Source organism: Cheilinus undulatus, linkage group 1 (assembly GCF_018320785.1).
Source record: "Cheilinus undulatus linkage group 1, ASM1832078v1, whole genome shotgun sequence".
NCBI classification, from domain to species: Eukaryota; Metazoa; Chordata; class Actinopteri; order Labriformes; family Labridae; genus Cheilinus; species Cheilinus undulatus.
In genome coordinates, this window is record NC_054865.1 from 38,632,798 (window position 1) to 38,659,732 (window position 26,935).

The 26,935-nt window shown below is 40.7% G+C and overlaps 1 protein-coding gene across 1 annotated transcript in view; it reads right to left on the reverse strand.

Moving 5' to 3' along the window:
* The window catches only part of igdcc3 (immunoglobulin superfamily, DCC subclass, member 3), a 142,291-nt gene that overhangs the window by 53,763 nt on the left and 61,593 nt on the right, over window positions 1-26,935 (reverse strand). Inside the window, exon 2 of the mRNA XM_041791902.1 lies at window positions 19,567-19,872. Within this exon, the coding sequence (XP_041647836.1) occupies window positions 19,567-19,872 (306 nt within the window). The remainder of the gene's footprint in view (window positions 1-19,566; window positions 19,873-26,935) is intronic.

The following is a 26,935-nucleotide window of genomic DNA, read 5'->3' on the forward strand; positions in this document are numbered from 1 at the left end:
GCCAACTGGCACCCACTCAAGGGAATTTTTCAGGCTGAATTGCGGCCATTAATCACAATCCTGGGCAACACGGTGCCATCACGTGTGGCAAACAGAGATGCGTTCACAGGGGGGCGATGACACTAAAAACATAGCAGAGGAGGAGCTTGAAATTGTGACACAACAGAGGGAGTGGACTGGAAGCAAATGAGAAATGTTTGAAGGCTTCATGAAGAAAATATTTAGTTAGTAGTTAATCATCCTCTTCTTGTTGAGGGGAGGTCTGGCACTCTGCTCACACTGGGCTAAATGGGCGATCCAGACAGGAAGAATCAAAAGCGCAGATGCTCTATTCTGTAAATATGATCTAAATTACTGGGAGGGGAGACGCTGCAACATCAATCATGACCAATGAGATAGGAGGGGCATATTCTGCCTACCCCTGCAGGAACTCACAGACATATTCACATAGTTATGAACAAATAGAGTGAGCTGAAGACTCAAAATTAAATGCATATCAGAGCTAAGGGAGACAGTGGAGTATAACAAGATCAAACAGCTCTTTATAAGCTAATAACAAAAGCAGCAGCAATTTGTGACGTCATAATATTACCGCTCCATATCCTCTTGTTGAGACAGCTGAAAATTAAAAAAGTCACCCTCCTATTCTTTTCCCTCCCTCCTTCCCTCCATTCAGGCTGCCAGCTGACTGCGGTCACCGGGGATATTACTGCCCCTCAATGATCCGAGGAACCCCTGCCCCCTTGCTTGTGTCCAAAGCGGGCTAATCCTGATGAATTTATGCTAATATGCAATCAGTAACCCCGAGCTCTTATTGTGCACACATGTGCGACTCTGCTGCCACGCCTACTGCATGATGGGAGTCTGGTGGTCCACACCAGAAAATAACCACAGAGGAAGAGGAGTACAAGGAAAGGCAAGTGCAGGCCCTGTCATAACCACTTAGTGTTCAGGGACAGGGGGTGAGAAATGAAAGCCCTTTGTCTCCGCCTCTACCTATAGTGAGTGCAAACAAAAGGCTGTGCTGATATTTGTTATCATGGCATATCTCCTCCATCAGATAATCAAATACCATTTTCATGATTTGAATAAACAAAGAGCAGTCTGGGATTTACATAAATTGAAAACATTTTTTCTATGGAATAAAAATCCCAAGGCTAGAGCTTATGAACAATGGAATACATTTTGGGCTTTGTGCGGTGATTCCTCACTGTACATCAAATTCCTGTCAGTTAATTAGGATTATAAACAGTCTCACTGTGATTCCAAGCAGCTCAAAGAGTACATTTCTGGTTCTTTGGTTGCTTGTAAGATATGGTTAAAAAGTCTCACAGCTTTAGCTCACAAAAATGCTATACAGGCCTTCAAGTAATTTAAAAAATATGCTGAGCTCCACAACACAGTTAAAAATCCATTTAAAAAAGGGACAATTTTAATCGACTTGTCAAAAAATACAAAATAAAAAGCAACACTTTTTTACTACCACTAGTTAACTACTAGTAATTTGTAACTCCACATCTTAAAATTATACGTATTTATCATATTCACAAAGAAAAATGAGGAAAAGTCATATTTTGTATTCATTTTCAGAGAACTTTAGAGACTTCTATCTTTTGGCTTTAGAAATAAGAAATTTGTAAAAAATAATTTAAAAAAAAGGATATTGTATGACAAACCCGCTATCAAGATTCCTATTGCTCTAACAGATCTTGTTCTTATTTCATTCAGGACCACTTTGTCTAGAAAAACAGGATTTGCGATCTAAATACTTTTCTAAGCAGTTATTTATTTGCACCGACTGCTCTTATTTACATTTGGCTGTTCTGTGATCTTCCTGCCATTTTACGAGACTAAAAAGCATCAAGAAGGAACAGCACATGTTCCTGCCTTTCCTGTGCCTACAAGGAAAGTCTGAGACATAAAGAGAAGAAGCAATAACTAAGCATCCCTTTCTGCTGTTCGTCACATTTAACAGCTGTAAAATTTAGTGTAAATGTTGCACATTTTATTTATTTTTTTATGTAAGAAGTTGGCTGTGGCTGATACAGTACTGTACAAAACTTTTAGGCATGTTTGGGTCAAAAACTGAGGCAGAAGTAAGGCATGTTATGTTGAGTAAGCCTGCCTGAGGGCAACATCAGGTGGGAAAAAGGATTGACACAACCCCTGTCATGCTCTGGATGTCCTTTCATATTACCAGGGGCATATTGAAAAAAAGAACCAAGCCCACACCTTTAGGGTGGAGTGAGGGGTGGATGTGGAAAATAAGCATGGCCTGGGATACCAACCGGGCAGGTATTGAGGTGGCCACAAGCCCTAGTTGTGCTGTGGATGCCCCAAGGGCCACCACTGGCGATCTCTAGGCATGTAACCAGGGGTGAATACGCCAAAAGAAATGCCATCGAGCTTCACATTGGCTAATGAGTGACACGTGTAGCATGAAAATTATTTATTTATTACCAATGATAGCATGCAAAGAGAAGGTCAAATTGAAACAAGAAAATGTTTGAAAAAAACTGTATAAACATTAGCTATACTCTATATAAATTGGTATTTTTGACAATCAAGACTTTTTTCACCATTAAATGTTGCATCTTTAACTATTAGTCAATGTCAGATCATTCTCCCACACATTAGCGTTTCTGTCCTCTACTGTTAGATATGATGTAATATAATGTCCCTGAAAACACAAAGGGTAACAGCCTGTATTGGTGGCTCTCTCACTGGTGTGCTCTTGTCTTCACTATTCCCTGCTGTGGATGGGAGGAAGGCTCCTATAAGCTGTCAGACATAAGCACATATCACAGGCTCTTCCAACCTGCCATCAGCCAGCTAACCCTCTAAAACTGTCTTCCCACTCACAAATAATGCCTATGCTGGCAAATGGAAAGGGCTATTACACTACTAGCATCGTGTTTCATCTTTTCACGCCCAGGCAATGAAATGGTGCGCCTTACAACTCACTAACACATGACATGAAACCACTTCTGTGGAAAGAAAAAAAATATGGGGAAACATTCATAAATATGATTAAAGGCTGCAGTTGGAGAGATGATACAAATTCTTTATGTGGTTATAAAATAAACACATCTCATCCCCTGAGCAGCTACTGAAAGGAGGCTAGTTGAAGCCTCTCTTACTGTACGATGGATCCTAAAATTGCTAGTACATCACTTCAGGTGGGAACTGAATTAAATGTTTGTGGTTTAAGGGAGAAAAAAAGGGCCTCAGGAGCATTTGTGTGCTGTTTTTTTTACTAGCTGCTTGACTTGAAATGTACCGTCACTGACCATAAGCCATGAGCCAGACGACGCACATGCCCATGTCAGAGCATTTATTTGATGTTAAGCGTAGGTAATGTGCATGTTACACGGAGAAATTATAAGCGTGGGGTCAAAAGGAGCAGTTTTTCGGCATGTTCTAACGGTAGGGGCGTGCTTCTCAGAGATCAGCAAGCCCGCCGTCGTTGCTTTGCATCCTGCTGCCTGTCAAAAGCTGCCCTTGAAACAAAGCTGGCGAGGTCAGGAGGTCACGGCACAGCATCGGAATGGAATGTTCCTTCCTGGTTCAAGGTCCAGTCTCCAGAGCCGGAGGGGCCCGGAGATCATCTGAGACCACCGACGCATGCTTCATCTATTTCACTCCCCACCTCTCACCACTTTCATCTCCCCCTGCCTGCCTGGCGCACCGATGGCGGCTTATTTGGCTGTGGCCTACTTGCTCTGCCACTTTAATCACTGAAATTAATGCTGCCAAGTCACCTCGCGTCTCCATCCTGATTAAATTAACTCTATTATCAAGATAACTCTTGGCATATGTTTGCAAATAAAGTGATTAGAGGTATAACTGAATGCTTTATCATTTATTATCATATTAAATCTAAGCAGATGGTTTTTCAGGCTCCAATCAATCTTATTATCAGAAGATTAACTTACTGTTGGCTCTATGAAATGTCAGATAATATTGAAAAATATTGATCACTGCTTCCCAAAGCTAAAAAAAAAAACCTTATAATACCTAGCATTGAGTATACAATGTATAAAACATGAAAATAGTCTTACTGATTTCACCCATTACTTCTGAAGAGCCACTTTGAATCCAAATGACTACTGGAAATGCTGGCTCTGACAAAAGATAGATAGATAGATAATAATAATACTAATAATATCTTGAATTTATATAGCGGCTTTCAAGAAACCCAAGGACGCTTTACAGGAACACATATACATAGACAAACTATGTGAGGGGTAGGATGAGTGTAAGGGGTGGTTTAGTGAAGACTGTAGGCTGCAATAATAATGCAAATCTATCTAAAAATATCAGTTACTACAATAACTATACAAAAACAAAAGATACTATAACAAGTATTAAAGATATACACCCAGATCTAATTCTGACCCTTGAGGTTAGGTCTGTGCCCCTGTTATCCACTGAATCGCTCAGCCAACATACAGCCATCTCCATTAATCCACCTGTGAGTCATCTCCCACCCCCTACTCGTACTGACTCTAGGGGTATCCTCTCTATATTGGGTGTATTTTGTTGTCCATGGTTAATAAACACTGTCCAGTTCTACTTTAACACAGTGTTTCTCGTACTTGTCCAAAGCTGCAGAGAAAATGTTCAGACTTGAATGGCAAATTGTATTAATCGTTAGATTCCCAAAAGTAAAGCTTGCTAACAAAACTACAGACTTTGCAAACAGGTTGTCAGGAGGAAATTGGTGATCCCAGAAATCTTTCATCCTGTGCCAGCAGCTACCTCTTCTAATTGGTTCCTGTGGAATTCATTTTGTCTCTGGTGACCGACTCCAAATACTGGAGCCTGGCAGGCTTTTAACCCTGCACACTTCAAGAGCTCTGTCTCTGTGTGACAGCTACAGAGGGGAGAGTAAAGATTAGTTTATGCTGTCAGCATTGATTCAACTAAGTTCATGTTTTTACTCTTCATTCCTCATTTAAGAGTTTGGCTGCAAAGTTGCATACACACTGATATGATGGTGTGTAAATCTAAAAAGTATGAATGTAAAGACAGGAATTTAGAGATGTGTGCAGTCACAGTGTACAAAAAAAGATTTAAACATTTAATTTTGTAAAGAAACTGAACTACTGACTTGAAATGCAATAAAATTGAAATATATCATGATTATCATGTCCTAAAACATCACAGTTATCAGTATTACCATGGTATAATGTGCTGAAAATATCCAAACACTGCTGATATGTCATGAAATAAATTGATCAAGTTTTATATTGAAATAATAGCACAAGTCAACAGAGGCACTTTGTTAATAAGACTGTCAAAATACTTACATTTACATCATAATATAACCATCCTTCAGCTTGTTAGGTGAGCTGATTAATATTCAATCTGCCAATTTCAATGTCAACATTGGATTATTATTTTGAGTGCTTTCACTGATGGTTTGATTAGATGAGGAGCAGCTAAGGAAGAGCTAGCACCAGAATATGAATTTCAACGATCCTGAATTGATTCAAAATTTCCAAGGATTGACGTTTTTAAAACATACTATTTAACATCCTGAGTGTATTTGCAACCGCAGACCCGCCGCATGTATTTTCCTCCATGTGTTGTCTCAGACGCTGCAGAGGGACGTGTGGCTCGTTAGCTGTGCTGTTAGCATTAGCAGCACTAGCTGTTAGTGTCAGTAATGTTTACATGCCGTGTCTGATACACTTAGGTGCTGTCTACGTTGTCTATGGAGCCCTGAGTTATTAGCCAGTCCTGTTTTCCCAAAAGAGTTTTAGGACTCACTGTGGATTCTACAGTCCAAAGTATGAGGAGGCCTGATCAGACGTATCTACGCTAAAGTTAACTAACGTAGTCAACAGGACAGCAGGAACAGGATCTATCATCTGTTTCACATCAAAGACTGATGTTACAGTTTAATAAGTGACTGTGTTAACTGGTGACTACATGTCAAATGGGTTGTTAACAGATATTTTAAACTTAAAGAGCACCTCTGTGTAGTTTTCTCATTAAATTTATATCGCATTGACGTAAGAGAAGATTTTTTTAACAGTAGTGTAACAGCGACACTTTCACCTGAAAAGTCACCAGTTAACACGGTCACATGTTAAAACATAACACCTGCTCTCCCACAGTATTGTTTACAGTGAAAGATTGTTTTATTTATACAAGTTTCTGATGAGGTGTATCCTGCTTTAGCTTATACATTTTATTTATTTTGAAATATAAAGCAATTTAAGCCTAAATTACTGTTGTCTTTGTTTTGGTAAACACGACAAATTTGCTAAGAAGTATTATTTTGAGCACATTTTATTAAGCTTTTTAATGTCAAATAATAATTTACAGCCCTTTAAAGCATAGCAGACTGGAGCTGATGCTGAAATCATCACCTTTTTATAATAACAGAGGATGTTGTGAATTGGGATCATCCAAGAGAAGACTACGTGAAACCTTTCTGAAATAAGAGCAGTTAGGTGAAAAACTGCACTGGTTGCATAGAACTGACTTTTATTCAATGTAGAGCCTCATAGGAAAACAGAAAACACATGACAGAGACAAATAACTGTCCTTTCTGAGTGAGTGAAAATCTGCTTATTTGGCTCTTGTTCTTGCAGCCTGCTGACTCGTTATTTGTTAAGGGCAGGGCGAGAACCGTGATGCCGTGGCAGGTTTGGGCCACCTTATTTCACTGCCAAAGCCAAGGTCACTGCCACGGCCCCGGGCCATCAGACAAGGGGGATGGGCCCCCACTGGGGAATGAGCAGGAGACTGAGCGCTGAAGGAGGGTGGTGGGGTGGGGGGGCCTAATGGGAGGAGAATTTTAAAAAATGGGAGGGGTATTCTGCCCTAGTGCACACAAAAAGGTCACCGTTTCCCAGATAAACCCCCCTCTCCATCGTCCAGCCCCTTATGACCTCTGATCCCTCTATTTCTGAGTCAATGCTGAAACAGAGGGACGGGGAGGAGGAGGGAATGCACAAGGGGGAAACACACCCAACCCCAGAGTCAGTGCCGACAAAAGGGGGGCCTCAGCCACAGCTAGCTGAGTCGGTCAGGAGAACAAACGCTCAGGCCATTGGCACAAAGCGGAGCCACCAGAGGCTGCACATCTCCACTGCCTCTGCCTGTTCCCAGCCACTCCACTGGCCCACATTTCACCACTAACAATAGGTGCTGCTCTGCTCCGAGAGGTGCCCCAACACACACATAGATAGAGATGGGAGAGGTGGCTGAGGCCCAAAGGAGAGCTGTTGCCTGCCCATCACTGACCGGCCTTTGTCTCCATCTCTTCTGCTTATTGGCCACCACAGAGAGATTTCCTGATCCCTGCTTTAACAAAATGGAAAACCAAGGGCCCCTGTGTGTGTGTTCAGTATGTGCATGCATGTGTGTCAGAACAACTGAGGGGGAAATAACATTTTAGGATAACTCTATTATGTTTAATAACAACACTAACTTATACCCAAAACTGGCTCCGCCTCCTGTCCGTCATTGTCTTTATTACATCTTCACACATGCAGAGTAAAAATGTCTGCCAGAGGAGAAGACAGGAAGAGGGAGTTTTGGTGTTTTTATTGGTGGATGGTGCAGACCCTGTAAAGGATTTTAACTGCACAATCTGGCCATAAAGGCTCTGTTAAGTGTAGTGAAGCGCGGTGACGGGGCAGCAGCGAGAGCTAGCCTGGCCCCATGGTGAAAGCTGGACTCATAGGAATACTACCACACACAATCCTACATTTTCCTGTGCTAGCACACTTTAGATGACTTTCTATTGAAAAACTCCTGTTTATTGACCTCAGCGGCAGACCTTGAAGAGGGACTAAGCAATATAGCTTTAAAAAGTAAATCTAGTCTGATTTTAAAGATTCAAACAAGTCAAAGAAGGATTCTGTATGGTGATTGTAAAGCCAGACTCCTGCATTTTGAAGACCGGTCTGCCCTGTCCAACCTTTGGCCTGCCCTCTGGTCTCTTTCCTTTCACCTCTCACCTCTATTACTGAGGAATTCCTCCTGAGAGCCTTAAAAGGAGGCAGCAGGAATTTTAGGCCCCCTTTTCATTTGTTTGTTTGAGAATAGCTGGGGTGGTCCAGACACATCCGGAGACCAACGCAGACTTCATTACTTTGCCCCAACGGACACGTCTATTGACAGACGGACAGCCATGCTCCACAGACTTCAAAAGAGGGGCCAGTCTTGACATTGAACTTGAGTTTCAGCAACAAAACTCACCTATATGAAATAAACAGATAAAAGCTCAAAGATTTTTTTTTACTTTGAATTTCTCAGTCTCTTTTAGCCAAGTTAAACCTTCAGCTTTGGCTTCTTTTACAGAAACAAGTCCTGTTTCTCTTTTTATGTCAAAAAGAGACTGGTAAAGTCTACCTTTTTACCTGTTCTTGATTATGGTGATGTTTTGTAAATATTTCAATAACTTTCTTAAAAATAAGACTCTTATAAACCCAAGTTAAGACAACTTTCACCATGAAGTTAAAAGATTCTATCTGTCATCTTAATTATTAGTTCAAGTGTACACAGCTGTTTGCAGCACCTGCTGGAAAAGTTGGCACAGCAGCAGGCGGGAGCTTCCTGTGATGACAAGGTCAATTTGCTAATGTCTTTGGAAGTGTTCTGGGAAAAAGCTTGAATTCTGCAAGTTATTAAAAAATCACAATTCAAGAGAAGACTAATGCAAGTCAAACTTTTGGATAGGACCCACCATCAACTCCCTAAATCAAAATCACAACCAAAATTTTCCGAACACAAAAATTATTTTAATTAAAAATAACTAAATTTGGACTTTAGAAAGAACAAAACATGATTTAACAAAGAGGCTGCCCTTTAATTATACTCTTTATGACATTAAAAAAAGTAAATATTTTTTAATAGATTATCAAGATATTAAGACCACATCATAGGAAAACCAAACTTCTAAAAGTAATTATTTTCAAAATAACAGGATAAGTAAGTGAAGACCTCAGGAAAACCAACAGAATCTTAAAATATAATATATGCCAAAGGTTGCAGTACATTCTTGATATTTAAGCATCATTTTTTTCCCAGGCACCAGTTTGGGATGCACTAAACACAGCTCTGCGATCCGCTTTTGGGTCCTGACCCACCAGTTGAGAACCACTGATTTAAACTAGTAAAAATACCAGTGCATAACCATGATTACCACTGTTTTCTCATGTAGTCTCCTGGTGGCAGAAAATCACATTTTGGTTTTAACTTTTATTAGAAAAGGGATCCCTCAGGGTTCAATTCTGGTTCCCCTACTGTTTCGTTGTAAGAGAACATTATGCAGAACTACATTAATCTTGCAAAGCTGACTGGCTGGACAGATTTCATGTCTGTCGTCAGGTGGACTCACCTTGCAAAGCAAAGATAGCATTTTTTAGAAAAAGAGCAAAGTATGTGTATGTATATAAACTTCGCACTAAAAGTAAAGAAATGTATGTTTGGTGGATTATTTCTTTCTTGTAACAGTGCTCTTGGCAATAAATCTTATACTGATGGAAAGCCTGTTTATTTTCCTTTTAAAATGTATCACATTTGTAAGGATCAAGCATTTGTGAGATGATCAGCAGAGCTGAGAAATTGGGTTGCACTCTTGAAAAATTTGCCGCATCTGCCAGTGCCAAACAGAGCAGGGTTTATCAGAGACTACCTCCAGAATTTGGGAGTAGAGAGGATGGAACGGCCTGCCAGCAGTCCTGACCTTAACCCCATTGAACACTTGTGGGATCAGTGTGGGCGTGCTGTTCGTGCCAGAGTGACCAACACAGCCACGTAGGCTGAACTGCGACAAATGCAGTTTGAAGAATGGGATGCCATCCCACAGCAGTGTGTGACCAGGCTGGTGGCCAGCATGAGGAGGAGGAGGAGCCAGGCTGTTGTGGCTGTGTATGGTTCTTCCACACACTACTGAGGCTCCTGTTTGTTGAATGAATAAATTGTTAAATTGTCAATGTGTTTTGTTTCTTCAAACTTCAGTCATCCAATCCACCAAACACCCAAAAAGAGTCAATGGCAGACTCAGCTGTTTGGCATTGGCAGAGAAGATTTGGCAAATTTTTCAAGGGCGCAACCCACATACTCAGCTCTGCTGCTCATCCCACAAATGTATGTTCCTTAGAAGTGTGGCATCATTTAAAAGGGAAATAAACATGCTTTATACAAGATTTATTCACAAGAAGCACTGTTACGACAAAAACAATATCTAAGAAAAAAAAAAGTCCTTACTTTTTGTGCTAAGTCTATATAAAGATATGTATACAGCGTGTTCTTTACATGAATAATGCAGGTGTGTATTGTGTTCCTGTGTTTTCCTGTGTGAAAAAGCACTTTGGTACAAATCTCTTTCTTTTTTCAAAGCCCTATATAAACAAACATATAACATAACAGCATTTGCTATTATATCACTTGAGGAAAGACATAAATAGGATTAAAGCCATGTCAAACATGGAGACATTGCGCCCTGGAGGAATAAGCAAAATGCTTGTTTGTGTGGTTCAATATTTCCATCACCCAGCTGGTTCTCCACTCTTCAGTATTCCTTCCCCTGTTTAGAGGATTGATTTGAGGACTGATGTTATTTACACAGGCAGATATTTTTAGAGCACAAGGGTGCCCGTTGTGCTGCACAGAGCAGCTCATGGCTCATATTGTGAGGCAGCCCCTCTCTGAAAGGAGATTGTTATGGCTCTTAATGCATGTGTGTGCATGGCAGAAGTCCTATCATCATAGCTCAAGACAAAAGCACAGCTCGAGCCATTGTGCTCTTAAATTTGTTGAATAAGCTGCTCATTCCTGAAGTTTGGAGATAGCAATGATTGAATAAGATTAATTTAAAAAATGCATGCATGCCTGTGTTATTTCATGCAGGATCATTAGGACGGTCAAAGAATAAATAGTAACTAATATGCGAATGATTCAGAGTTTAAAATTCCTAGAAGCCAAACAGCATCTTCTTCATTATATTGATACACACAGTAAATAAGACAATAAGGGATACTATGGGCTGAATGGGATCCCTTGGGTGATTTTCCATGGCTTCAAGGTCAATGACATGTCATCTTCAGAAATAATGGTGATTCAAGCCGCCTCTTCTCTACAGGAAAGACAGACAAGCTTCAGCATTTGTCAATGCAAATATGCAGCGCTGCCTTCAGGGACATTGGGTATTGTGGATTATTCAGCTCCCTGACAAAAACAGAATAACGACCAGTGGAGGACAAGGATGATGTTCACGGGTAAGGATGGAGAAAGAGAGAGGAAGACAAGGACATCTGCAGTCATTTACTCTTGCTTTTGCTTGATAAAGCCAATTCTAGAGTAAATTACTACTGAATGACCGGTAATAAAATCTCCTTCTCACAGTTCAAAGTAGCATACAGAATCAGGACATGAGATCTGAGTACTTAATGCCTTTTCCATCAATCTTTCTGACACTGGCAGACAGATGGAGGGGCACAGCAGGAGGGAACACTCTTGTTTAACATCAGCCCACATACCTGCCCAAAGGAACGAACAGGGCGGTCATAGGCCATGTCTGTATGCAATACCACTGTGTGATCTTTCTAAGACAGGAATATCAACCAGAGGAGTGAAATGAAAACAGCAACACGATTCTATTTTTGTTCTGAGACTTGAAATGGTTAAGAGCTGTTGACATTTGCTCACAAAAAAGTGATGGATGATGTCACTAGTGCTTCCAAGTCAAACATGCAGCAGTTTTTTTTGCATGACCTGATCTTGATTTTGCAAAGATTAAAGGAAAACACTAAGAGGCTTCATGTTTAAATGTCAAAACAAGCCTCCATGACATTTACTTGGCTAATCTATATGTCAGAGAGATGACTTGCTTTGTGGCAAATGAGCAGAGAGGAGCGGGAGTGTGGTGGTGGTGGTGGTGGTGGTGGGGGGCAGATTGAGGGCGGGATTTGGCTGGTAGACAAAGAAAGCAACGAGGAGATGTAAGGATGGCGCTTCAGCATTCACCCAGGCAGGAGGCCATGAAAGGGGTGGGGACAGGAAGGTCGGAGGGGTGATGGAGAGCCAACGTGAACCCCTTCAAAACACATGCACATGTACACACACTGGCCATAAATCACTCTCACTAACCACTTTTTCAGTTCAAGTAGACGCTTGTGGCAAGTCATTCAAAGTGATTTTTTTAAATGTGGCATGGTGCAACTTCTCCACTTCTGCCACAGCTATATGCTCTTTGCATGAGACGCCGCCTGCTCCACATCACACCTTTTTACATTTACACCCTTGACGGGAGTTAAATTCACACAAATGAGCGGCATGGGTATAAAGTGAGACACTTTTACAGGCATCCTCTGTCTTCTCCTATTTCATCCTTTACAGCCCCCTGGGTTCCTCTTTTTCATTAAAGTCTCATTCAGAAGCCGCCCATTATAACGGCAGCACAATTCACCGTGACGATCTGAGAATTAAACAAGGTGGAAATTATCATCCTGCAGCTCTGGGCACTAAACTGTGAGTAAGCTATAAAATAAATAACTGGATAATGCACAATGATACTCACACTGATTGCAGTTTTCACTATTTGTGTTTTCCCTCTCCTCATGTTTGCACTGACTTTTCTCAGCACACTTCATATTGTGTTTGCAAATCTTTCTGAATGCTCCCTGAGGTCAATTGCTGTCTTCCTGTATGAATGGGACAGGGGGAAAAAAATAAATTATTTCCTAACAAAGCTTCAACTCTTTCCAATTAATTCCAGACAAACAGACAAAAGCAAGTCATTTCAATTGATCCTAAAAGCTATTTTGTAACAGGGGGGCCTTTGTGGTGCGTTGCCTGGTGACGCGGGTGTGCGGTGGGGGGAGGGGCAGAAGCCCCGGCCGGGTCCACTGTACCAGGCTTGTCATTCATCCGAATGATGAAAAGCTTCCTGAACGTAAGCTAATGAGGAGGTCCAAGAGAAACGGAGGAAAGACAGCGAGACCGGGAGTCATCAAAGAGATAACATTTAGGAAGGAAGGAAAAAAAAAAGAGCTTCCTGGACCAACCGCCGGTTTAAAGGGTCAACAGGGAGTCCGTCCAACACCAGCCCCCGACAGTGAGCTCACACAAATGGTTGTCAAGCAAATAAAAAGTGAAATATACGGAGGGAGCTAGAGTGGAGGGCAGGATGGAGGGCTTTATCCACTGGGAGGGCTATAAAGAGGTTTCAGTAATCACACCACCCATTGCATCACAGTGGTACAAGTCAGAGCTCTGTTGTAAGAGGGACTATAACACAGCAAATTACCTCCAAAATACAAAGACAGAACAACATTAACAAACACTCAGAGTAGGAGAAGAAACAAACACGAGTCAATGAGCTGTGCGAGGGGAGCATTCACTTCTTTTGGGGCCATTTCTCCTTATAAACAAATAAAAACACTAGTTCTTGCATCAGTTATAACCGGGATGTGAATGAAATGGAAAGGGATTGTCAAAACACTAACCCCCTATTTGTGATAGTAAGACCCTTAAGATCTTTGAAAGATTTAATGTGACTAATTGAGGCTTGGTAAGATGATATTGATACCAGATTTGATACCACAGCAACAAAAAATGACCTCCTGGACATCGAAAACTTCATTATTTCTTAATATTTGTTTTCCATCCCTCACCTTAGGAGGGGTCACTAAGTACGAACCACAGTCTGACACACTGTTAATGATAAAAGGAAAAGAAATAAGATCTGCCTAAAAATGTCTACACAAAATAAAATGTCCTTTGAACATGAACAATAATGAAGAGGAAGTGTATGCAAGGAAATGCAGTGATGTGAAGCTCACTGTCAACAGCACACAGGTCAGTCTATGTCTGTCCTCTATCTATCAGTCAATCTGTGCTTGTATAGCTCCAATTCATGGCCAAAGTTATCTCAAGGCACTTTGGAAAGAGGGCAAGCCTACACAGTACTGTCTGTTGTGGCCTATTATAATAAAGACCAGCGTCAATCACCAAGAGCACAGCACTAGCAGTGTTTAGCCCCGTTACAGTGGCAGCGAAAACCTACCCTTAAGGGGCAGGTCTACTGATCAGACCAGACTCATGTTGAAAGCTCTGCCAAGCTGTGCTTGGATTGTTAAGGGCTGGTCGCAGAGGTAGGGCAGGGAGGAAAGCAGGAAGAGAAGAGGGACAAGAGAAACAACAAAACAACAACTAATGATGGTTGCACTAGGAAAAAAAATAGCAGTAAAAGCAACAGACACATAAGTAAATGGATTCATTTTGATGAGATGCTTAGAGGGAGTCTGTAAGACAAATTCACAACTGATTTGCTTTCTTTAGAGTAGAACTACGGTGGCCGGTAAGGGCAAACAGTCTGCAGAAGCCAGACACACTCTAAATGAAACAAAACAGCTTCAATAAGAGAAGCACTTCAACTTCAGAGATGCAATTTAAAGTCCAAACAAACTTCAAAAGGGGAAACGCGATGCAATTGACAAAACACTCTGCAAGAATCAAAAACCAATTCGTGAACGACAAACGCGCTTCTAATACAGAAACAATTTCACATTCAAAAAGACCCTAATCCAAAACGCGCTTCAATACCGGAAACATCAAAAAGCACCTGACCTCCAGGGGGCGCTCTAACATGAAGCGCGAGAGGGAGAGACAGACAAATGGAAGAGAGAACGATGCGAGGATGGACTTATGATTGTGTTTTGATAGTTATTATGTGGTAATAATACTCGTCACCCTGATAACTGGTAACTTTTAGAGTGTGTCTGGCTTTTGCAGACCGTTTGCTCTTACCAGCCACCGTATAGAACAGCTGTGAGACAATCACAAAGTAAGATCCTAACTCTTTGGATCATTTACTTAAACGTAAATTGAGTTTGGCTTGTAGAGCATTTTCCTAGTCATGCTACACAAAGTGTTTTTAACACCACTGGTCACACAAACATAATCACACCCACTCACTCCACATTCACACACTGATGGTGAAGGCTGCAATGTAGAATAGTCATTAGTATTTACTAATCCCATTCATGTGCATCTGTACTATACAGTATCCATTCAAACAACACTGATTCAGCAGTGGGAACAATTCAGGTGTCTTGCAATGTGATTGCAGGACCAACCTTCCAGTTAGGAAACCACTGACCCAACCATCTAAACCACAGTTACCCCTCAAGCTTCCTGTCTTTCTTACTTGATTGCTACTGCACTTTCGCTTTCTGCTCACAGCAGCTTTGGTGTTAAAGAAGGACTATTTATCAATTTATTCTTTCATAACTTTGGTACTTTTCAGTAATATTGAGCATAAAATACAGATATTGCCATGAACAATGCAGGAAATAAAGCTGCTATGCCTCCTTCGGTATTGTGTGATTTTCTTTGTGTGACAGAGTAAACCATCATAACAAATGGTGAACTGAAAGGATAAATAATCTGACTTCCACAAAAGTTGGAACATTTACGACACGTAACACAACTCAAACTTTGTAAAATCTACGATGAAATGCCAACAACAGCTCTTTCCTTGACATATCTGCTACACTTTAGAAGGCATAAACCAGCAGTGATGGGTAACACGGGGACATCCACAGTGAAAAGTTGTTACTTTATGAGTCCCTTTGAAGCCTCTCTGGAGGATTATTACCTGCTTTGGCTTCTGGCTGTCTCGACAGAAGTGAGACTCCACTGAGAAGGGACAGAGCGTCTGTAGAGCAGAGCCGTTCCTCATTCAACACCTCTCCAAAAGACTGCTCAGTACAACCCCATCGGTCAGGGTTCAGAATGTGACAGTAATCCTTAATATCCCTCCTTGTCAACACAAGTCAAGAGGAAAAGATGAAAACATGTCTACAGGAGCACAAAGTCATACAGAACAGAGTATCTCCACCATGAGTTACTTTGATCTTGAGGTTTCTTCAGGTCAGATTCATTCAGAGATCTAATTTGTATTCACACTACATTCCTTATTTGATGTTGCAGAAACATGAGAGTTACACAGGATTGCACTACTCTTGCATAAGTCTACATTTTGCAATCTACAGTTGGAATTACATAAACGTGAATTTGCTGAATATTACATTGTAAGATTCATTTAAAATGCACAGCTCTACATTTGATGTTCACACCTTAAAATCAGGTGAGATTATCTGATCATTTGTAATCATTAGATCATAATCCTATCAATAATGGAGCAAATCTCCTGGGGATAAGTGTACATCAAGTGTACAACTCTGTACATAAAGCTACTGTAAGGATTTTTAATGCTCTACAGACAGGCTGAATCTAACACTGACCTGGCGTCAATGACCATTAGGACAAGTAATTTTAATGCCGCCTGTCACTGCTGCCATGGGATAGATGTTGAACAAGCATGCTGAATAAATCACCCTCTTTTTTACATTTTCTGAAGCAAAAATTCTCAGAGTGGTATGGTTGACTGAAAAAAGCAAGAGATTTTTTTTTTAAATCACAAAACACTACCTATGCATGTAAAAGACAAAATTGACGAGGAATAAGATGCACCGCTTGTCCACAGGGGGTGCCAAAATGGACAAAAACTGAAATTTCCTAACAGGGGCTTTAACAGGTCCCACTTTTTTTTTTTTCCCAATGTTTTGAATAAATTCATAACAGAATTTCAGCATAACAAACTCTAATTACATTGTAGAATCCTCTAAGACTCAATCCCAAATTTGTTCGAGTCTTTGCCCCATTTGAAGGAATTCAAGCACCTTGGGTGAGGGTAGAATGGACCACAAGACTGACAGGGGGATTTGTGCAGCATCAGCAGTATTGCCGATGCTGTTCCAGGCCACAGTGGTGAAGAGGGAAAAGGCAAAGCTCTCAATTTACTGGTGGATCTGTGATCCAACGCTAAATTTTGGTCATGAGCTTTGGCAAACAACTGAAAGAACGAGTTTGCAGCATCTTCACAAGGCAAGAAGCCAATTAAAGGGGTCTGAGCATCTGATCATAATGGTCTCCTCCTTGTGGAGGTCTTGTGGCACATCCAACTGGAAGGTGACCTTTAGGCAGACCCAGAACTTGCTGGAGGGATTATATATCCCATCTGGCCTGGGAACATCTTAAAGTCCCCTAAGACATGGGTCATCAACTACATTTATACACGGGACAAGTTTTTTCCTGGCTGACGCTTTTGAGGCCAGACTTTTAAATAAACTAAAATAAAGTAAAAACTTTGGTTGAAATAACATTTTATTGTATCAGAATTTGTATTTTCCTTACAAATGTAAGTAGTCTTTAGACATTAATAGTGAGATTAGTCTCTATTGTCTATACTGCAGCCAGCTACAAAAAAATAGATATATACATATTTATGGGGTAGCCATGTTGACTATCACTGGGTTTTGGGCTAATTTGCTGCATACTGATTGGTAAAAAACACATGCAGGAAGCAGGGTCTTTGTTTTGACTCTCAGGCTGTTTTATCCCACTCTCCAAGGGCCTTAACTGGAAAGCTGACACAGAAAACTTTCCAGATTTAATCAGACCTGGACTGCTAAGTTTGTGTTTATCATGCATCGTATAAAGGATGACAGGTGGGTTTCTGCCAAAAAGGGAACAACCATTACATTAAAACTAATAAAACTGTTTCAATGTTGATTGTTTTGGGTTGTTTTTATAGCCGCAGGGATTAAAAGACAATAGACACCCTAAAAAAACACCTTTTTCCTCTCTACATTTTCAAATTTTTACATTTTTTGGGGGCTGGATGGGGAGCTTTGAGGCTTTGAGTTTATTATCAATGCCCTGGGTTCCCATGTTGCCACATGTTTGTAAAAAGGGCTGATGTTAAACCGAATCATCTGTACATCTCAATCTGATTCCAAACTCTTACTTTAAGAAGATAATGATAAAAAGTGAGCAACAAGTGCATGACATGGAATACAAATATCAAAGCAGCAAATAGTATACTGTACTATCTATTGCTGCAGGACAAACTGTCGGGGAGATTTAATGGTTTACTCCACTCTATGGAGGGGATGAGCTCAGTTAATAAATTAACAGATATGAATTATCCTTCATCTCACCACCATGTCAAAGGGATTCAGCGAATAAAAAAACATAGGGACATAGTTTGACATTATTTCCCTGATGAAGAATAAAAAAAGGCTCTAACAGCAGGTACAGATGACCTTTAAAAAGAAAGAACCTATTGGGAGGCCTTAAAAGGTTGAATGTGTTCAACAGCGTCAGCCACTGAGCTAAAGTGACTTTTCCCTTTGGCCAGTGAGACGTCCATGCTATCCTCCCTATCCCACAGAGTGGAAAAGCTGTATTGGCCACAACAGCACAGCAGTGTGCTGTCTACACACAGCCTGGGAATCAACAGGCTTCTGCAAGCCTTTGTCCATCGCTGTGTTACAGAATATATGTAGTCGAGTATCCACAGTCTTAACTCAGCATAGCAAGGCGGAGGAGAGCATCACTACAAGTCAGCATGTCCACAGAGGAATGTGCGCGTCTTCTTTTTCTTTGATTTTAAATAAGCAGAAGAGAGGAGAACAGAGAGTCACATTGTCTCCCAGCAATGTGAAAAAAATGTTGTAAATTAACCATGGCAACAATGCTGAGGACTAAATGTTGAAGGAGACTTTAAATGAGAGATTTTGTGGTTAGGCCAGAGAAAATCTATCTTGATGCCTCTCCAGTGAGTGGGCTGCTGGGTTGCTTTGAGCTTATTGCACTCTCACAAAGCAGCTTGGACGCTCTCAGCGTGAGCGCTTGTTAATGCTTAACTCAAAGGCTTGCATTTCTAAGCAGCTCTGTAGATGAGCATCAGAAAGTTCATTACACACAGAGAGTGATATTAAAATATTCAAATGACTCCACTGTGAGGATATTAAGCACATTTACAGAGCAGTAATACCCCAACGGCTGGGACCACACGGAAATGTGATTATTGGAAGCGATATTTCAATTACACTGTTTGGATTTGTACAGAGCACAGGTAAGTAATGCTTGTTTCATAGCAACATTACTCAATCAGTTTCTCTTGTTACTACACTGGGATGTTACTCTGACAACACAATCAGGCCTAGACAAGCTTAGACGCTGGTATCTCCAAAGTCCAAACTATTCCTTTTAAATCTTTCCATGTAGCAAAACTAGACAAGTAGCATAAAACTAGGATTCCCCCATGGAGGCACAAACAGCCCTTAAAAATGTACCACTGTAACTGTAAAGAGAGGTCTGGCTGTGGACCGTCACCCTCAGATGCCTTCCTGTAGACCACCACTGTGGGACACCATCTCTGTCAGGATAGATCTAAGGTTTTAGAAGTAGGTACACAAACGGTGGCTAGCTTTAGCTATGTTAGCTTAGTTGGCGTGTTTTCCTGGAGGACAAGCTTTATTCCGTCAACCCAATGTTAAGTCAGCTCTATCTGAAGGTCAGTTTTAGTGTAAAAAGCCTAAGGTTTGTATTAAAAATGGTATGTTTAACTTAAAAGAAGAGCAGTCCAATTTTATTTTGAAAGTTTCAGCATGCATTTCTGCCCTAACAGTGATGGTGTCTGGCAGTAGTGGTCTTCATCCAGAATGTCTTAACAGAAAGAAGACTTACTTGCTGCCTGAATTCGGGCCTTGCGGCTCACCACCAGCCCGAAAGAATTCTGAGCCACACACTCATAGTCTCCCTCATCAGTCGAGCCGTCAGATCTGGTCTTCAGGAAGTGACCGATTAGGAGTGAGCCGTTGATGAAGGTTTTGTGATGCTGATCCTGAGTTAAAAGCAGGCTGTTCTGCCTCCACTGAATTGAGATAGGGGGGATGCCATCCACCTGACAGTGGAGCATGAGAGGCTGCTCCTGTACAGCGATGATGTCACTGGGCTCCAAGGTGAAGGAGAGCTCTGCTTCGCACCTGACACCTGCAGACACACACACATGATACATACATACAACTGATTATCAAGTAGTTGACTGAACAGCAGCTTTACATCTATACATGTCCATTGAATGCAACACAGATTTTGTTTCACATAATGCTGTTCTAAAGTTTGCTTTCCACTTCCATGTATACTGCATCTGCCCCTGCCAAATTAACAGCTCGGAGTGAGTTTTCCTCTGAGTGAATGTGTATAGTACAGTTTCCTCCTCAGATTGAGTCTGCAGTTTTTCAAACTCCAGAGGAAAGCTAACAAGTGGTCACTTAAAAAAAAGTCTTTGCATGTTCTTATAAGGGGAAACACTACAATAATGTTTGTTTGTCTGTGCAACTTTATTTCTGACAGTGATACAAAACATGACAAAGAATCCGTGGTGTTCTCAGCAGCTCTACAAGTCATGGCGAACTTGAATTTTGGAGGAAAAACAAGAAGTGCACAGGAGAAAATGTCATTGGCTAGCATTAGGGTACAAGTTGCTGACATCAGGTCAAGGTGTCAAATACAAAGAAGATGCAAGATAATTCTGACATGCCAGTCTTGTTGAATCGTGGTTATGGGGCGTTGAACACGTCCTTGATGATATCACACTACAAGAGCTTTGGTTTTCCTCTGTTCATATGTTATGTGTCTGATCTTGCCTCAAAGCACCTTTATTAGTGGGTGTTTGATGGCCTTTCTCTGCTACTGCTAGTCAGCTGATGATTAAACCCCCCAGTTTCCACTGCAGTTATGCTGACTGTCAAGCAAAGATGGCAGTTTTAAGTCTGTATCTTAATTGTCCTCCTAACTTTTTTTTTCAAAACAGTTTTTATTGTAGATTTTGTTGTCTTTTTTAGCTTTTACGCACTGTTGCTGTCTGTGTCACTGTGTTTTTATGCACATGCTGCTCCGAACCAATTGTCCCCTTAGGGATTAATAAAGGTGTTTGATTGGAAATGAAACAAACTGAAAACAATTACAAAAGTTAGTATGTTTACCTGAAACACTACAGTACTATGATCCTTCTAATCAGTTTATTATCATTATTTAGCTGTTACTGCTAAAAATACACACATATTCTTACCACTATTAACGGCTCAGTAGCTGTAGGTTTGTATTAGCTTTAGTTGTTTCTCTGTCTTTCTTTTTGAATCCTCCTCTTCCTAACTTTGCAGCCCAATACAATACCATTCAGACGTGCTCCTTTTGCAAATTTTGTTGAAACAACGCCTGTATACATCACTTGATATTAAAATTTGTAGTTCGATACAGAAACCGTGTACTGATCTGATACCTGTGTAAATGTTCTGGGCCAACTGTACTGAGGAAAACTTGCAAATTATTTTAGCATGACAGTGAACCCAAAAAATGACTCAACAAATAGAATGGTAATATAAAGCATCTCTGTGACACTTAAAGCTGTTTTTCTTGCTAATTATGTTGAGCTTAACTGCTAAATATTAAAATAACCATGACACAGAGGGCCACATCTCTCTATTATGCTCTTCATTATCTTTGCTGTGCCCTATTCAGGCCATATAATGAGCAGGTTGACCTTGCATGATGTGATTACAGAACCGTCTGCCATTGGTCAACAGACCTTCACAAAATAACTGCTGTTAGCATCAAGCTAGTGGCAAAAATGATTAAAATGGATATAAAAATTGATTTAAAGATATTGAATATTGGCTCTAATGGTGAATATTTAATCTTTTAAGTCCCTGAAAAGTCACCTGAGTTCCAGGCTCACTAGAAAACACATCTAAAAGGGACTTAAAGGCATGTATAGCGTCAGTGGGATGGCACAATGACTAGCTTGAAGAGGGAAACTAGAGGAAGAGGCTCTGATTTATGTATCAAAAGTTATTTAACTTTTTATAATCTGTGTAACTTGTTGTCATACACCACAACACTACTGTGGGAGGGTTTTAACAAACAAAGAACAATGAATGACATGAGGCCTCTTAACTTTGATGCTGCAGTGAGTCCTTGGTTTGGTTCTTCTTTGCTGCTCTAACAGTAGCTCATGCATGCAGTGTTTTCCAGCAGTGAAGAAGATTTTCTTTCCAGTTTACCAGTTTAACACTAACATTAAGCGTGGCTAAATGAAGCAAAATATAAAGTTAAAACAGTATCAGATCAGTACATAAATATGTGTATTCTCTGAATTCAAAACCTGCATTTCAAGCCGTATCGGATTTATTTCCAGTACTGGTTTTGGATTTGGTACAACTCTAGTTAAAGCTGAGGTTAAAACTGCTTTTTTAAGCAAGTGAATGAATAATGATGCCTCTTTATTGCCTTCTAAAGCAAACAATGCCATATCAAAATAGGTTCACTATTTCTTAAGTGTATGTTAATACTTGTAACTGCTGCAAATTGGGTTAAAATGAGATCAAACCTTGCATGCTGAGGAAAACGGCTTTTTTACAGTATCCACTGCAATATTCAGAGTGAGGGATAAGTTATTATTTAGGCAACACTACCTTTACATGTAGGCTGAAACACAGTCTACTTGTTTTTTCTGTTTGTGCTCCACATAAGAAGTGAGGGTAGAAACAACTTCTATAAAACAAAACTCATATTGTGCACCATTTCATGGCATGTACTGTTTTTTATTCCTGATGCTTTGCAACAAGTTATTGCCCTGTTTTTATTCATCAATTTATTCTTTACAGATTTTCCATCCATGGTTATGAAGAAATGCAACAACTGTGTCCTAAATAATTATTTTCCTATAAAGCCCCACATTTAATCACACATAAAGAGTGCTTCTTCATGTCATCAGCAGCACACCAGGCCTCACCACTGATGAATAAAAAGCCTTGACAGAGCTTCCTCCAGGCACAAGGAAATTCATGGGCTATAGATTGAATTGGCCAGAGCATGTGCACTCATGGTTTTTACACACACACCCACACACACACATGCATGGCCTTGTATGTGCTTCACCACCTGACAAGTGGCAGCAACTTTGTCCCCATGATGACTGCGTTTTCTTTTTCTTAGTATCATACTAAAAGCCCCAGATAAGTCATATTAGTTTGTGGTGATGCTTCCCACTTTATAAAGGTGTGAGAGGATGTGATGTTGTGTATTTGTGTGTTTCTGAGGGTAAAGAGGGGAGAATAGGAGAACAATAAATAAAGGATGTAAACAGCCTGACCTGACTTGGTGCTATAAAAGAGGAGCTTAGCGACCTCACTTGGTATCACGTTTCAGCTGCTGATGGACTAAGCACTACCAGTCTCTGCCCCAGGCCCTGGAATCTGGTGCAAGGGGGGCTACAGAGGAGGGCAATAGAGGGAGAAGGGGAGGGGGGCAAAGCACAAGGGTCAACACAGAGAGCCTCCTGCTTCATCCCTGGAATTCCAGCCGAGGAATACTTCCCCTGAGGTGCAGACAAGGAATTCTTTGACACACTCCTGCATGAAGATCACATATGGACTCTAATGCAAAGAAACATTTCCTGTTTCTCTCTCTTTTGCTCTGTATTTTGTCTTCATGTGCCCCCCCTCCCCTCCTTTTTTTTCACTCAACAAGCACGGTAAGTAAATGGCCATGGGACCAGAGAGACATCAGTGCTGCCACTTGTGAAAAACAAGGGGGTGGTAGTGGAGAAATATTAACCCTTCACTGGCAGGCGGTGATCCCGCTGCCTGGGCTGCTGCTGATCTCCAAAAGTGATGCTGCCCCACTGAGCTCTGTCTGCTCCTGTAGGACAATGATCACATTTTAGCAGCAAACACAGATGAAATAGCATGCAAGGAGCCTGCAGCCACACATCCACTCAGTCTTACTTAATGTTTTTATCACAATAGTGATAACCATCAAAGTAAAAAAAATGCTTTTGAAGAAATCTGAGGCTTTCGCAAATGACACCATAAATGACATTAGTAAAAGTTATTAACTCTGCAGAAACAGGATGATAACAAATGAGCGCTCAGTGTGTTCCACTGTCATTGATTTGGAGCTGATTAAGCAGCTTCATTGATGTTGTATACTTCCTCATGACTTCAATTAGACAGACTTTTCTCCCATTAGCTAGAACAATGTAAGCTTCCTGGGCTTTGGCTTTCCTAATGAATAAAGGATGTTGCTAGAGTGACTGGCTAATGCAATCCTGACCTCTGGCTGGGTACAAGGTTACAAACAGGTAGGAGGAAATCATTTTGAAGGAAGCAACGGGTGTGTGTGTGCCTGACTGAATGTCATTTATATAAAAGGCTTTTAGTCACATATTCAGTTCTTGTTGTGATTTCAGAAGAGAGGTGGGTGTGCTTAAGTGGGTTTTTCTGACATGTGCTGTTTTCTTTCAACTTCCAATTCTGCTCAACCTCTGCCCTCCTCCTTTTTTTTGTTTTTCTTTTGGTTTGTTGAAAGGGTAAATAAAGAATTTATTCTTGAAGATTCTCCTTGTTAAAAGTTTCTCTGCGCAACCTTGTGGAGAAAAAAAGCAGACTTATTTTGTGTTGATCCTGTTGTATAAATGTGTAAGAGGTGTTTCTAAGAAGAAAATTGCTAATGTGCAACTCACAATGAAGTTTGAGTGTTTGCTGTTGAAGTTTTTAAATAAGCAGCTTTGGCAGCAAGTTGTTTGTTGCCCATGACTGACTCCTACCAAAAACTTTGATACTTTTCAACACCACATGCTTTGAAACAATACAAACTCTGCTATTTCAATGTTCAAATCAATCATGTAAGAGATTTTTACAGGGCAGGATCTGATCTGATTTCATGGTCAAATGTTAAAGAAAATGTTGACATCTTAGGAGTGTTACACCAAAAGAATTACACAAAAAACCCATCGGTATCAGCATCTATATCAGCCAAACTCTTACATAAAACATCCGTATCAAATACCAGTATAAAATGCTGAGATATGTGCTGTCATTTCCGCACCTGCAGCCATCATCATCACATGTACATTAGCTGATATTGAAAATTTACACCAATTCAATTGTGTCTTGCATGAGGCTCCAACCCTGCTAACCCTAACCCAACACCAGCCTTCAATGCTCTTTGCAGGTCAACATCAACATGTCTGTGCTGAATGTTATCACCCAATGTTTCGGAAAAATGTGGGAATAACGTGGCTGACACAGTCGTTTTACAACTTCATTCTTATTATCTAGATCAATCAGTGCTAAACCGTGTTGTTCTTATGATGCCATCGTGTTAGTTAGTTACTTATACGCCAGGTTAAGCATTGTAACTGTATGACTGTAGCCATTAACTGGAGCTGCAGTGGCTATTGGTAGTGGGGGGCTATGTTACAGTTTAGATGGAGCATCTGATCAGGATTGTGGGCCTGAACACATAGAAAATATTATAAATTAGGGTAACCGATTAGCAATTCTAAAGATCCTACTTTAAATGTTTAGTTGGGTTGGTTTAGTTAGTTGGTCCAACTTTTCAACAGATTTTCTCCTACACTAGGTCCTAATTGTGCCAACAATGGTACACTTGTCAAGTTAGTAAATCTTGTGGCGCACAGGTTTTGATTACAAAGGATCCTAATTTAAGTGAGCAGTGGAGGTGGGTAGAGCAGCTTGCAGGCTTTGGGTCCGTATCTCGAGACAGCATGAAGTTAGCAGCTGTAGGCCAGCGGTTCCCAAACTTTTCAGCCCATGACCCCCAGATTAAAAGTGGGGACCCCCGCAGTCCCTGGAGGTGTTTCAAGCACACGTCACTAACATTTTATTACAAATATCGCTTATTAACCATTATTGATGTTAAATTAAACTCATTTCAATTATATATATTCACAATAACGGAATAATTTCACCCCTTTGAATCATCTTGAATATACCTTTCTTTTTCTAGAAAGCATCCCGCTGCCCCCCCCCCCACACACACACACACACACACCCCCACCCCCCCACGTCTCATGACCCCCTTATGGATACCGACCCCCAGTTTGGGAACCACTTGTGTAGACATATCTAGAGCCAGATCTGCAGTTTAATGATATTTTAACACCAATTAGGACATTAAAAGTAGAATACACTGCAAATGTTGCACTGATAAATCATCAAGCGGGGTGATGAGGCTCTAATGAAAATAAAACAATATTTAACAGCTAAAAGTATTCCTCATAGTTTTCTTCTCCCTATATAAGTACTTGTAAGTGGTCTAAAAAATGTTTTTGTGAAATAGAGATATCTATTCATTCTCACTGATGGTTTTGTTGTCTTCTGTAGGTCACACAGAGCCATCACTATTATTTCCAGCCTCTTTCATAACCAGTAAAATGTTCTCACAGGAGCTTTAAATAATATTAAACAGAACATAAGAGACAAAGGTAAAAAGAGGACAGAGAAACAGCTGATGGCAGTAGTTTTGCTCTTTGTGTATTTTAACTTAAGGTCATCTGTGAACGCTCAGCATCCAGAGTGCGCAGAGAGAGGAGAGTGCAGCTGCAGAAACTAGTGGCCGAAACACGCCTATCCCACAAAAACACATGTTCACAGACATTAATCTATACAGGCGTGGATTTTCACGGTTAGATAAGAAGACAGACACACACAGAGGGAGCCACACACTGACACACATCCTAATGCCATTTCCATGCAGAGGAAAAGAGAGACACTAGCATGTAGGATTACCGGCTGAGACCAGAGACAAGTGCTGGCTAAGTGTGGCTCATGCCCTGGCTTACCACCACTGACAGATAAGTGTGGCTGGCTGGCACAGAGGTTTACTGCTGCCACAGTAAAGTGAGGATCACACGCCGCAGCTACTGTGGTTAGCAGATGGATGGAGACAGTGAGTGAGCTTAGGACACAGCTCCAACTTCTTATGTGCAACTTAACTAAGTGACAGCTCTATGAAAGAATGGGGAGTTGATATGATTTAGTGTCTTCTAAAGACTGTATAAAACATATTGTGAATGAAATAACAGAGCTCTTTTGGTCTCCTCACTCATTCACATCCATATGTTGCAGCTATTTTCTCAGACACAGCTTAATTTAACAACCACGACTCGTCAGGAACTGTGGATTTTCTTCTGAAGCAACTTTTCTGCTTTGATATACACAGTGAAATAGGAATAGATATGCTCAAG